At 43.9% G+C, this 13,190-nt stretch overlaps 1 protein-coding gene across 1 annotated transcript in view; it reads left to right on the top strand.

The window, feature by feature from the left end:
• The window catches only part of ADGRL3 (adhesion G protein-coupled receptor L3), a 514,763-nt gene that overhangs the window by 414,254 nt on the left and 87,319 nt on the right, over positions 1-13,190 (top strand). Inside the window, exons 10-12 of the mRNA XM_074823334.1 lie at positions 1,080-1,385; positions 3,582-3,685; positions 10,402-10,587. Of these exons, the coding sequence (XP_074679435.1) occupies positions 1,080-1,385; positions 3,582-3,685; positions 10,402-10,587 (596 nt within the window). The remainder of the gene's footprint in view (positions 1-1,079; positions 1,386-3,581; positions 3,686-10,401; positions 10,588-13,190) is intronic.

The raw sequence follows: 13,190 nt of genomic DNA, 5'->3' as shown, positions 1-13,190 counted from the left end.
ACAGCCCATGTTTCCCCAGGCATGGATTGAGGGGACAGTTGTGAATATCTGGCATGGAGTAAAAAGCGTTACGTAGAGAGAAGCAGGAGGATGCTTATCTTTGGAAGAGGAAAAGGAGGTGGGAGAAGCAGGCTTCTTCACAAGCTGTATGCGGTAAAGCACGGCAGGGGCGATGGAGGAGCAATCGGAGGCAGCCTGCCTCAGTTTCCCCACCTGAGATTTCAGGTCAAGCCATAAAGAAATCCATGTGAAACTCCAATCTGTGTAAACACCTTGGTCTAAATATCAGGCAAAATAAGGTAATGATAAGGTGGGGGATGCCTCAATATTCACCGCATGCAGTACATAGTGCCAGCTATTACAGGATGTAGGCTGGGTTAATGCATTTCTAAAGCAGGTTCCCCACCTCTTGCAGCTCGACCACTCATCAAAGGTTTTAAACGAAATCGCCTGTTAAGCATTAAATTTTCGAGGATTTGGCTGGGCTGACGTGCACCTTTGCATCTGCCACGTGCCCTGCAGCTCAAGGGGCCAAGTGCTGCTGTTGGGATCAAGCAGCAAGGCATGAACCTGAGAGAAAGCGAGCAGCTTGTTCTGGAGAACAGCCTTGTGTTCATCCCTCTGTGCACTGCTGTTTTGGGAATGGATTTGTGGTGTGTTGTTTTTTTTTATTACACCATGGAAAATGTTTTTCTGTCTGACCAGCTGGGTCTTCAACAACACTAAAAAATTAAAAGCACTTCTGTGCTAGGTGTTCCCTAAAAGATGGAAAATAAGATTTTTACATTAAAATGCCAGGAAGAAAAATGGTGAGGGCATAAAGTGCTGCTTTATTTTCATCAGATGCTAGTGCTTTTGGAAAATCGGTTGTGCTCCAGCGGTCATTACCCCCCTGTGTGCTTCTCTCACTGTGTGCTCCAGCTTCTCTCTGAAAGGTGGCTGTGCAGAAAGCCTTGCATTAGCTGTAGTTCCAACTACACCCCGCAGACCACCACAGTTGGAAGAGGGGACATCCTCAGGACCTAGACTTGAGTCCCTTTTTTCCTTCCTCTCTTTAATCAGCTCTGCCTTCGTTTCAGGAGTATCGACATCGGGGGCTCTAGGCCCCGGGAGCACCACTGTCAGCACCACACCACGAGTGGCCACCAGCAGCACAGGTCGCCCCACCACCACCTCAGTCTCGGGCAGGAGGAACAGGAGCACCAGCACACCGTCACCCATGGCCGATGTCCCCGACGAAATGACCACACACCTCCCACCCGCCTCCTCCCAGCTGCCGCCAGCCGGCGCGGAGAGCTGTGACCCCATGGAAGCCCGTGATATTATGTGGTCTCGGACTCGGCAGGGCCAGGTGGCAAAACAGCCGTGTCCCATGGGCTCGATAGGTGAGTCGAGGGGTGGGGGGACACGCCAAGCCATCTCCATTTGCCCATGGGACTTAAGTGTGCAGCCAGGTTGCCCACGGGCCCCTGTGGCACACATGCTTCCATCAGTGGAGCATGCTGATGCCTTCTGTCAGGTCTGTATTGCCTTGCCTTAGGTATGGCAAGCAGCTGGCCAGAGTTGAAGCCTCAATATGCTGAGCACATTGTGCAGGATCTTTGGCATCCCAAGCTCTGGTCAAAGGAGAGTACAGACTAACAACCTTGTGGAGTTGAGCTTGATGTGCTATAAGAGCCTCTGCCTCCAGAAGTTATGTATGATGCGACTGTTATCCCTGGTTTTGCTTGTATTTGTAGCCCCTGGGCTCATTGACTGATGCATTGATGGTGGATGCTTTGCTTGGTTGGGGGGTGGGGACCGGGGGAAATCAACAAAACTTACATTTTGAAGCTCTGTGCTGCACTGTTTGCATTTCAAAGGCCATGGCCAGCATTTCGAAGCACAGGTATCCCCAGATCGCACTCCTGAACCAGCATGAGTGATTTTTCAAACTGCAGCCAGCATCCAGTGTGATCAGCAGGGAAAGCAGGGGGAAAACAAAGCCAGACCTTTCAAAATGGTTTATTGCTTATGGGGTTTTGCTCCTTTTCTTCTACTCTTCCCCCCAATTGTTTTCTTCCAAGAGGCTGCTTTTGGAAATTTCCTGTCCAAATTAAAACACGGTTGGATGAAGAATGGGTTTTGGCAGATGGTTCAGTTTGCTGTATTTTAACAAATGCAGTTTTCTGAAAGTATTTATTTTTCAAGCTAGTCTTGGTGTCCAGCCCCAAGAGACCACTTGCCAAGAAGAAATCAGAAGGTGAAGGAAATTGCCTGAAAATAAGGGCTGGAGTGAGCTGGCTTGCAGAGGAGACTCTGTGTTAATTCTCCGCTCCATTGCCCTGGAGAGCCATTCACACCTGTGTATACGAATACTGACTCTCTCTTGAATTTGGTGAGGTCAGACTGATAAAGTGTACGTTAAAGTATGAGGGGCGTGAAAAGATGTCAGTGGTGAGAATAGGTAAAGAACATTTTTGCTGTCTTTCCCAGCCCCACTTGGTAAAATTAATGCAAAAAGTATCATGTGGTTCTCAGAGAAGGGAAAGGATAGTCTGAACTGAAGCTGTGAAAAGAAGAGAAAAGATAAAAAAGAAAAATGAAGGCTGGATGCGGGGAGCCCTTTTCTAAGCACAAGAGCTAAGGACTAGATGAAAATAGCTAAGTTAAAAAATAAATACCCAACTTGTTGATAGGGGATGGCAATAAGCCTTTCCCATCTTTAATTTCAGTGATTCATTCAACTTGTTAAAAGCTGTGGTTTATTAGCAGTGGGCCTCTTCCAACTCCCTTTGAAGGCATGAGCAAACTCTCACTGGTTTTAATTGGTGCTACCATCAGACCTAGCCTGTAATTCACTCCTCTGCTGAAAAGTTCGGCTCTGCAGGGCAGAGCACTTTATAGGATGCAGAGTCTTTAATCTACGGGTACCAGCTTCCTTGCTTTTTAAAGATCTTTAACTGCACCATTTCAGATGCATTTCTCCTTGTCTGGAAGGGCCTGAGGCATGTTCCTGTCTTTTGCAGCAGGGATCTGGGTGGCCCTTGCCAAACAAAACTTTCCTCTAAAGTCCCCCTCCACAGCTGGGGGTGGACAGTGAAACCCAGCATTACATCTTGGCATTTGTAGCATTTAAACTCTTGTTGTTTCCACCCAAATGTTTTAATGATGATTCAAAGCAGCAAAATCTTCATAAATCAGCAAGAATGTCGAGGTGCAGTGTCTGATCCTGGGGCGGAGGGGTGGTGGGGCAGAGCATTTGAGGTGCTAGCTCAGTGTTTGGGATCCGGCTTTGATTTCTTAGTCCCTGGCAGCTTTCCTGCCTGGCCTTAGGCAAAGCCCTCTGTCTGTAGTCTCTGGTGAAATGGAGATACCCCTGAACTGCCTCATGGGTCTTTTATGTTTTAGGGCCCCTAAGCATTAAGATGATGGGAGACAAGGACACTGAGATGACTCGGAAGAGTCCTACTGAGGTGCTGAATACTAATAAGCTCCCAAGCTTTGCACGAGGTGTCCGTCATGAAATGAAGCCTGTGACATGGGGTCCTGGGGGCAAAATGCAACCAATAACACTGAACACAGCGGCATTCCTCTTCCAGGTGTTGCAACTTTCCGGTGTCTTGCACCAGATGGGATGTGGGAGCCCCAGGGACCTGATCTCAGCAACTGCTCTTCTCCCTGGATAAACCACATCACTCAGAAGGTAAAACTGTTCATGTGTGTTGACCACACCGAGTCTAAGCACTGTCTTCCTGATCTCCCTGGTTGTTTTCACAACAAGGAACCCAAAGTGACCAACAGTCACGCATAAAGCAGGAGCTATGCGTAGTAGCCAGGAGTTACAAGGAGAAAGCAAGACTGTAAACATCTGATGGAAATTAAGGCAAAGAGGGTGAGGGAAAGGCAAAGGAGAGGAATTGGAGAGTAGAATTAAACTAGAGTGAATGACAGTTCTTGTTTGTGGGAAGAAAAGGAGGAAGAGGGAGGAGAAGGTGGGTGGACATTTGGAAAATACCGACTTACTACAAAAGGAAACTTTCCCTTTCACGCATCCCCAAGGATTTTCTCATGCCACGCAAGCACAGGATAAACCCTGTAGCTGAGAAATCTTTACCAAAGAAAGGCAGGCTCAATATGAAATGTTTGCATTGCACTTCTGACTTTCTGTTTTTAACTTCTGCCCAAATTGTAAAAGAACTGATGAAGTAGAAAACAATGCCGCAGTAATGCGTATCTTTTGACTCTCAAGTCCCTTGATGAATGTTTTGTAGCACTCCATCATTTGTCAATGTTAAAAGTGCATTAACATGTGACAATAGAAGTTCAAGACAAGCAGAGCTTATTTGGTAGCAATATGTTGAACGTTTTTGTTATTAATGCACAGTGGTGCTTTCAGCTGATTTCATTACAAACAGAGACCAGATGTGTGTTTACGCCATAGAGTCTGTGGTCTGAATCCTTATTATAGCAATTTGTGGGATTTATTCGCTCCTTTAGCCAGAGTGAGCCAGTCCTAGCGTTGCGGGCTAGCTGTGCTGCTGCGCGGTAGCAACACTGAACTTCTGGAGAGCCAGTGCTCACTGGTGAAACGGATGGGGTGACCCTACAGACAAGACTGTCTTTCTCCTCCCTGTCCCCCATCTTAACTGAGGCTCAACAACCTGCAAATCACTAGCACGTACACCTCTGATCATCCCTGTCTCACTTCATCTGTATTTATACCTGTCCCTGCCCAAAACCAGGGAAGACATCAATTAATGTGGGGCTGCTGTGACATGATGCAGCCATTACAAAGCCTGTGGTCCTTCTGTCCCGTGCGGGAGGGTGGGCAGCTCTCCTGCCATACGCTCAGCTAGCTGATTAATAAAGACTGCCTTTGTTGGCATTAGCAGCTGTGCAGCTCTTGTTTTATGACCTACGTACTTATCCTGGAGGGGTTAATATTACTTACTCTAGCCATAATTCACCCAGGCAGCTGGGAGACCTCTTGCTGCTCAGTGAAGATGGCTAGGCCGTTAACCATTAGCAGAGGGAAATAATAGCCTGCACTGATGAAATCTCCATCAAGGTTAGGCTTATTTGATTTGAAACCCCAGCTATCATTTGTGTAACAAATGATCCCCATTTAATTTGTTACGTGCTTTCAAAGCAGGCTAAAATTGAAGAGCGAGGTTTTCAGAAGTGCCCAGCAGGTTACAATTGGGACTGATAATTTTTTCTACTATTTTTATTCTTCTGGAGGAATTAGTTATGTTCAGCTTTGGGAACCTTCCACCAGTCACTGGAAAGGCTAGGGGGATCTGCCAGATGACTCTGGATCTAAACTTTTGATGCCCGAGTGGGAACCCAGAGGGATCTTGGGATATATGGCCCAACATCTATGGAAAGCTGCTAAAAAACATCAAGACTTCCCAGGAGTGACTTTTGAGGGGAAGGCCCTGCCAGGCTTGCTAGGGGCTTATGTTGGGGTTTGCATTCAGTAAGATCCTCACAGCAAACACAGTTTTAAATTACTTATGAAATAACCAATAGCTACTTGGCTTCCCTGCCCAAGCAAGAGGCTTGGAAATCATCACTGTGCTTAGAGATGGAGACTGATTTATCCATAAATCAGGCATGATTTCTCACATACCTGCCGTGGACAGGACACTTTCCTGCCCCAAGCTTGCAGATTTGCTACAGCACCTCTCTAAAGCTGAAAAAGGAGCCTTCCTCCTCTAAACCAAACCAGCTTCTCTTCTTGCTGTGGTGGGGGGCAGCTGGAGGAAGCAGTAAGCCAACCATGCCAAGAGGACAGGGGGTGGTCGCACCCTGCAGCTCAGCTACCTGAGTCCCCAGCACCTGAGTCCTCCTCGGCCACCCATCTCACAGCATCCGCAGCTGCAGCACAGCTTACAAAATGGGTAGAAACTCTTCTTTGGCAGCCAGGGTTCATACCTGCTCAGCGTGTCTTCATTCCTAATCTGCTTTGTCTCCCCAAAATCCTCTCTTCTGTCGTTTGCTCAGTCCAAGCTGCTCAGGAAGAAGGGTGATGGGTCCCCTGGAGGGATTTCAGCCAAGCCAGAGAGGATGGTAGGGAAATGCTGTGCTTGCTTTCACGTCTCTGCAGTGAAGTAAGGATTATTACTTGCTGCTTTTCTTTCTCCTGCTGTGCTCAGACCATACATTGGGTGTTTGCCTGCTTGCATCATGGTATTAGGTTTTACAACCCTCTATTAGCTTCCATTAGAGTTATTGTGCTTGATGGAAGATCAGAACAAATGTCTGCTTCAGCAATTCATTGGCCTCCTGACATTTACTTTAACTTTATTGTTGGTGCCTACCATGCCCTCGTAACGTAGCAGGAGAATAAACTTGCCAGTGCGATTGAATTATGCACTGCTACCTGGGTTATTTCCAGAGTCAAGTAGTAAAAGGAAGCAAAAAGGCCAGCTTGGATACATTGCATTGTCCTGATCCTGAGGTCATACATTCAGTCTCAGCCTGTTTGTTTTACCTCTTGCTTTCATCAGTACCGTCCTTGGCTCAGTGTGTGACTTGCCTGAAAATATCTTTTCCTCACCACAGCTTTCAGCTGTGGGTGCTTCCTGGGAGGAAAGGCACCACTACACTCAGGTTCATACCTCTGAAAGAGGGGAGGCCTTTTTTGTAGCAGAATAGAAAGCGTTGTGTCCTTCATGAATGCATGAAAAGCTTCTAACTGTAAATCTAAAGCACATGCCATCCATGTTCATACTGTCCTCCTGAACAGCCTAGATGATATAGTCACAAAGAGCAGATAAACCTTAGGGTTCAAAGTACTTTCATCAGGTCTTGTAGATCTGATTGGGTGTGTCTGGCAGAGAGAGTGGGGTTTTGTGGAGGACATCACCACATCATCGTCTCCATTGCAGTCCTGATGACACCAAAATTAAATCCTCCATCTGCGTTGCTTTTGAGAGTAAGTTTTCAGACTGCCATGTACTGGATGGAACAGGTGCTATGGTTGGCATATTATTAAAGGGACATTAAGTGCGGTTTCAGTTGTTTGAATACCAATAGTTTCAAAACCACTTTTTCAGTGTTCTCCAGCTCTTCTATATCGCATGGAGAATAGCAATCCAACTCTGTTGGATAACCAGTGTTTATAACTAGTTAGTTATATCCTTAGTTATATCATCCGATAAAAGAAAAAAGCAAAGTTGAATGGAATGAGATGTTCGTCCTCCAAAGAAAAAAGAGGATGGTAGATATGCTCTGACTCTTTTCTGTGAATGCACACATATATAATGAAACCTTTGCCAGGGAAAGAAAATGGCCATGAAGGTTTCTCAGTGTCAGAAGTTAGCCCACAGCCCCTGTTTCAGCCTTGCTACCTGACTGTTAGCAGCTGATGGTGCCCAATGAAACCTGTCAGATGTTTTTCCCCCCAGAAAATAACATCAACTCCATGACCTTTCCAGCTGACTGGTCCATCTGTATGTCACTGTTTTTAAAAAGCCCAGCTCAATCTTTTCATACCATCTTTTTCTTTTTTATATCGGTCAGCCTCGGGCTGCAGGAAAATATTTTTGCCTTTATGACCACTGATGTTTCAGCACATTAGCTCCCTTCCCAGCATACTTTCTTATTTCTTCTGAATTTTCTTTCCTAAATACTTCTTTTCTGCAATTTCTCTCATTTTTATTCTACTGTCCTCTTCTGCAGTTGGTTCCCTCTGAGGAAGGTAGGGCTGAAGCAGAAAGCGATGCTGCAGGAGGGTCATTGTTAGTCTTTCCAGACAAAGCTCCCTGCTTCTATTCCTTGGTGTATATGAAAGAGCCAGAAATATATACCATGCCTAACAGCTATTATTTCACAGTCTTTTCAGTCTTAAGAAGATATGAGATAGGCCTGGAATATTCAGCCGATATTTGGGACTGATAACAGAAGTTGGGTTTTACGGGACTGCATAGGAGACACTTCAATTTCAGTGGAAAATGCTCAAAAGAATTGGAGAAATTAGCATTAACATGTCATATGGCCATCATTTTGGGTACCTCTCACATTATGCACACAAGTAGGATGGAAAGAGTCTCAACACTGTTGTAGTGACTTGTAGCTGCGTTTTCTGGGTGACAATGAATAGGTTTGGAATGAGCATCAGTGCTAGGAAGTAGCTTCATCACCTGTCAACCAGACACGTTTTCCCAAGGGAGCAGCATATCTGTGCTTTCAAGAAACCTGGGTGTGTGAAATGAGTTTGGGTAAATACTTCTGTGTCCCAGGAGCTCACAGATTTTGAGCTTTAATGTGCCTTTTCTCGGGCATTTCTTCCATTGTTGACTATTTTGGGGTGTTTATTTGGTCACACTAGAATTCCTCCAATTTGCGGTTTGTAGGATCAGTCCTTCCATAAAAGGAAAGGATTTATTGGTGACCAGCCCGCACCACTTTTGCAGACAGGTAGGAACAATGGCAGCCTGCATAATGCAACAAGAGGCTTATTACAGGGAAAGAAAACTCTTGGGTTTACTTTTGTAACAGCTGAGCAATTTGCTTGTGAGTATGTCAGTTTGCACAGGTGTATGGTCCAAGAGAAAATGTATCCATTGAGTATTGGGTAGCGAGTTTTTTTTCTAAGGTATGTGTAGAAAACTCGTGCATTCCTGCAGTTTTCTGCAAGGCTTACATAAACACTATATGTCATGATAATCTCCAGTGAGGAACTGCAGGAAAATATTGAAATTTATTTCTTTATGTAAAGGGATTTGATGCAGTCATTCTCCTGGGTGCCAACAGAAGAGGTCAAAATTCAGCCTCTATGCTGATGCTTGACTTTCTTCAGCTGCTTAGGAGAGCAGTAAGAGTAGGATCTGGTTTCTATGGCATTAGCCTTGTGTGTAACAAGGAAGAAATAATTCAATTTCTGAATATATGTTATCATTGCTCTAATGGGAAGAACAGCACATTATCTCCTTTATTTATCTTATCTATATCATCATATGCTTTAATTCTCTGAAGATGAGCATGGAACATCTTCGGTTAGATTTCATTAAATCAGATGGGCTGTTGCTGTCAAATTGATGGAAGTAAGTTATTCATTTATAACTCAGCTAATTGATTTACAGAGAGGTAGAAGCTCAGCCTGCAGTCTTTCCCTAGAATCTCGCTTTTATAATATGCACCAGAAATTGAGGGAACAAGAGAAATATCTGATTTCTAACTGTTGGAAGATAAGACAATTGGAAATTTCACATGAAGAACTCAGCAGAGTTGGTCATTGAGCCTGACAGAGAAGCGAGAGCTTCATTTAAATGTCATCCTCTGTAATTTCTCTTTATCCCTGACATATTCCCCATAGATATGCATTCCAGATCACCCAGTGGTATATAACAAAAAAAAGACCAGCAGCCTGCAATAGTATTTTGGTAGTGGGCTACCTGTAGAAAGTAGATGGGACCGTCTGCCCTGTCCCCAGTCCCTGTGGCATAGAAGAGGAAAGGGGTGCCAGATAGGGAGAGCAAACAGAACAAGAAAGGGGGAAAAGCCACAGAGGGAAAGAAGTAGTTTCCCAAATAATTACACAGTGAATTTCGCTGCAGGTGATTAGCAAGTTTTATGGCTCAACTAGACAATAAAAGTCTTTTAATAGAAGATTTAGCCAAGCAGCCTACTTGGTTTTCCTTTCCAGTGGGCCTCTGCTTGAAGCCTTAAGCCTTTTGCTTCTGAGTTAGCATGCTTTTATGTGCTGAGAATCACTAGCCTCGTTACAGATGTAGTGGTTAGTGTGGTAAGAAGCATGTCTCCTGCGTGCAAATGCTAAGTGGTAAATTAGCACCTGATTATTAATCCACATGATGGGAATTGTGAATTTATCTGGGTTATGTCATCTATTTTTATTACTTGTACAAGGAACATTTTTGCACAGGAGTTGTAACAAAAATCATCTCTTCACTATCAAATAATCTGGAATCAGAAACTGCTCTTTCTTTACAGGAGAGACTATTTACGTGGTTTGTTTTTTTTCAAGTGGCATAGATAAGGCAATGGGACAAGCTAACTGAAGCCCTCCCTAGGATGGGCATCCAATGGAAAGCAATGTCATCTTTGGTTGCATCTTCTGTAGTGCAAAGAAGCAGCTGCCCCTCAATTCCAGCAGTGCCCTGGAAAATCAGAAATTGTTGTGTTGAAGCCAATGTGGCGACCGTAGCTGGAAAAACCACTTGCATTTAAACCATACTCAAAACACTGTACATGATCAAACCACGAAGACTCGTGCCGTAGTTTTCTTCCTGGGAACTTCTCTTCCTCTCTTATTTTCTTCCCCTTTTCTTCTCTCCTCTGCTGCTGCTTCTTGTGGGGAGTTGACTCACTTAACACTGTTGGGGCTGGAAGGGACTGGAGTAACATCATACTAACAGCCAGCGACAACCTTTTCCTCTGTTTTCTCAATTGCAGATGAAATCGGGGGAGATGGCTGCCAACATTGCTCGGGAGCTTGCGGAGCACACAAAAAACCACTTGTATGCCGGTGACATTGCGTACTCTGTGTCCGCCATGGTCCAGCTGGTAAACTTGCTTGATGTGCAGCTCCGAAACCTGACTCCGGGTGGGAAAGACAGTGCGGCACGCAGCTTAAATAAGGTAAAAACAAAGGGGCTTGGGAAGGGACAGAAGGCTGAAGAAGGGTTTGGCTCTCCCTGGAGATCTATTACAAATGTCTTTGTGAATGACTGCCATTTTAGGGCAGTGATTCTTTCATAGTAGACAAGAGTATCTGGCAGTTTTTCGTTTACAGTGTATTTTATTCTGCTGAGAAACGAAACAGTTGTAAATGCCAAGTGTGCTATTGGTGCTGGGAAATGTATACCCTTAGATGTGTAGATATATGAACTCCAGGTACTTCACTGTGGTCTCAGCTCTCATAGCTCAGTATGAGAATAACTCAAGTGATGCCACAACAATTATTTTGGACTTGTGCCAGTGTGAATGAGACCAGAATTTTGTCCAGCGTTTCCAGTGCTGAATCGGTGAAATACCATGTAACATGATCCAGAAAATCTGAATATTTAAAGCCCCAAAAGACAGAGAGAGTCTGTATTTTGATTTTTTCATCTTGTAACATTACAAGATGCTGATGTGAAGGTCAAATAAACACTTATATGCATGAATATAAACAAATAAAAGCAGACAGAAACATTTATTTACCCTGGAGATACATTTACCAAAGGCAGATAAGATACCATTTCTTATTTACACTTAAGGTCTTCAGGATGGTTTAGTATTAGGTGGCCTTTTTAGTGATGACCTGTGACTTAGCCCAGAAGCACCTTACTGCATGATAATAGTGTGGTTTCTGTGCCCCCTGATTGAGAATTATTAGTCCTTTCATCATTTCCAGAATTAAGTGGAATTACTACATACTAAAGGTGCTAGAAATTGCCAGTCGTGGGAGGAAGTACAGGCTGTAGAGTCTGTAAGGATACATCTAAAGTTGAGGGTTTCCTTGGTCCAAGGCCCCCTTCATCACTGAATCTCATGTAAACTCATGGGATAGGACTTATATAGGATTCAGATGGTGAATTGTGCAGGCCTGGTCATCAGAACAAAGAGCAGCTGAACCCTGTGGCTATGAGCACATGGTTATATTGGCCATCCGGTTAAAATAAGGCACAGAATTTTGTTCTCAGCTGCATAGTTGGTGCTGACAGCCCTGGCATCCATGTAAGTGAGAACAGAATTTGGTCCCAAGGTTATACGGGGAATAAATGATCCCAGCTAAGCCTGAAATTTCTTGTGTGTCTTCTGAAGAGAAATGCTTTTCAGAGAAGTAACATTGTCTTTTTTCTTGTAAGTTATTATTGTAGATTTATGTTGTTTTAAATGCAGAGGGCTTCTGGATTGTTTAAGATTACAGTCGCATGGGAATTGAAGTCCTGCATCTCATGTGCTTTGCATGTGCTGTGAATTGGGTTATACTGATGCTTTTAATTAGTGCTGCTTCCAGCTATTTTATAACAATGTAGGTAATAATTGTATTAACTGTTACATCGGCATAACATTATTTGTTATAGTCATACCATGGTTCTTTGTTTGAAATGATGGTGATGTCTGACAATATCAGGTAAAACCAGCAATTAATGTCACCTACTAACGGGATTCATGGTTGTAGTCTGCTTGCTCTTCTGAATGTGCCCTAGCCACACCCAACATTTTGTCACTTCAGCTTTGCAAGCACTTATTTTTCATCTTTTTATATCCCACCTTCTGAGATTTGTTTCAATTACATTAAATGGGGTTGTATCACAGGGGCAGGTATGAGTTACCAAGGGGAGGGGAAAACTGGGCAAGGCAGAGCTCCTCAGCTCGGCTGTCACTCCTGGGGTCCCCCTTGCAGGTTTTCCCCCCCTGCCATCAGCTTTGCACAAGCAGCTCATACAAATCAATTGCACTGCTCATTAAAATTCTGGACCGCTTGGAGTCCTGCAAAACAGCGATGCGAGTCAGTGATCCAAATGACAGGCTCGATAATTTACTTGCTCTCATTCCCCACTTAATTCTTTAGAAGAGCAACTGCTCTCTGTTCATTTAAGAATGCATGAATTCAACTTGGAAGTAGTATTGGGCAAACAAAAGGCAGCAGAGTTACTGCTCCATTTTCCCCTTCACTGATCAAGAGTATTTCCAAAAAAAAAAAAAAAAGGGAAAAAATAATTTGCAAAGAGTTTTGTTTAGTGCTGTTTAGTCAGAAAGAAGAAATAAAGTAAGCACTAACCATTAAATATTCTTTTAATCATTAAAGGAAATGTGCTGGGGATCTGAAAGCAATCACCTGTGCTGTTTTGTACTGGGTTTTTTTTTTTACAAGCTGATGTACAATGAATTGAAATAAACTGGCATAATCAGAATTTTTAAAAGCCATCATCTTTCAGGAGCCACTTTCCTGTCACTAAAAGCTTTATGCTTTCCACTGGATCAGGCTTAATTAAGGTAATAATTGTTCTATTGCAGACTGGCAAGACCCCCATGTGGATAGCTCTGTAATTTTTAGCAAGGCTTTCTTTGATCTCCATTTGTTTCTGTAAAGTCTTCATACTGGCCAAGTTTACCCAGAGGAAGATTTCTACTGTTACAAATTGATGAATTAGAAATTGAAATTAGGCATTGCATGATACCTGGGTGTATTTTGTTTATTTCAGAGCCTCAAAACTCTTGGGGACAAATTTGGCTCTCAGCTGTACTAATGG

The sequence above is a fragment of the Strix aluco genome, chromosome 4, assembly GCF_031877795.1.
Source record: "Strix aluco isolate bStrAlu1 chromosome 4, bStrAlu1.hap1, whole genome shotgun sequence".
NCBI classification, from domain to species: Eukaryota; Metazoa; Chordata; class Aves; order Strigiformes; family Strigidae; genus Strix; species Strix aluco.
This window is presented reverse-complemented; position numbering and strand designations above follow the sequence as displayed.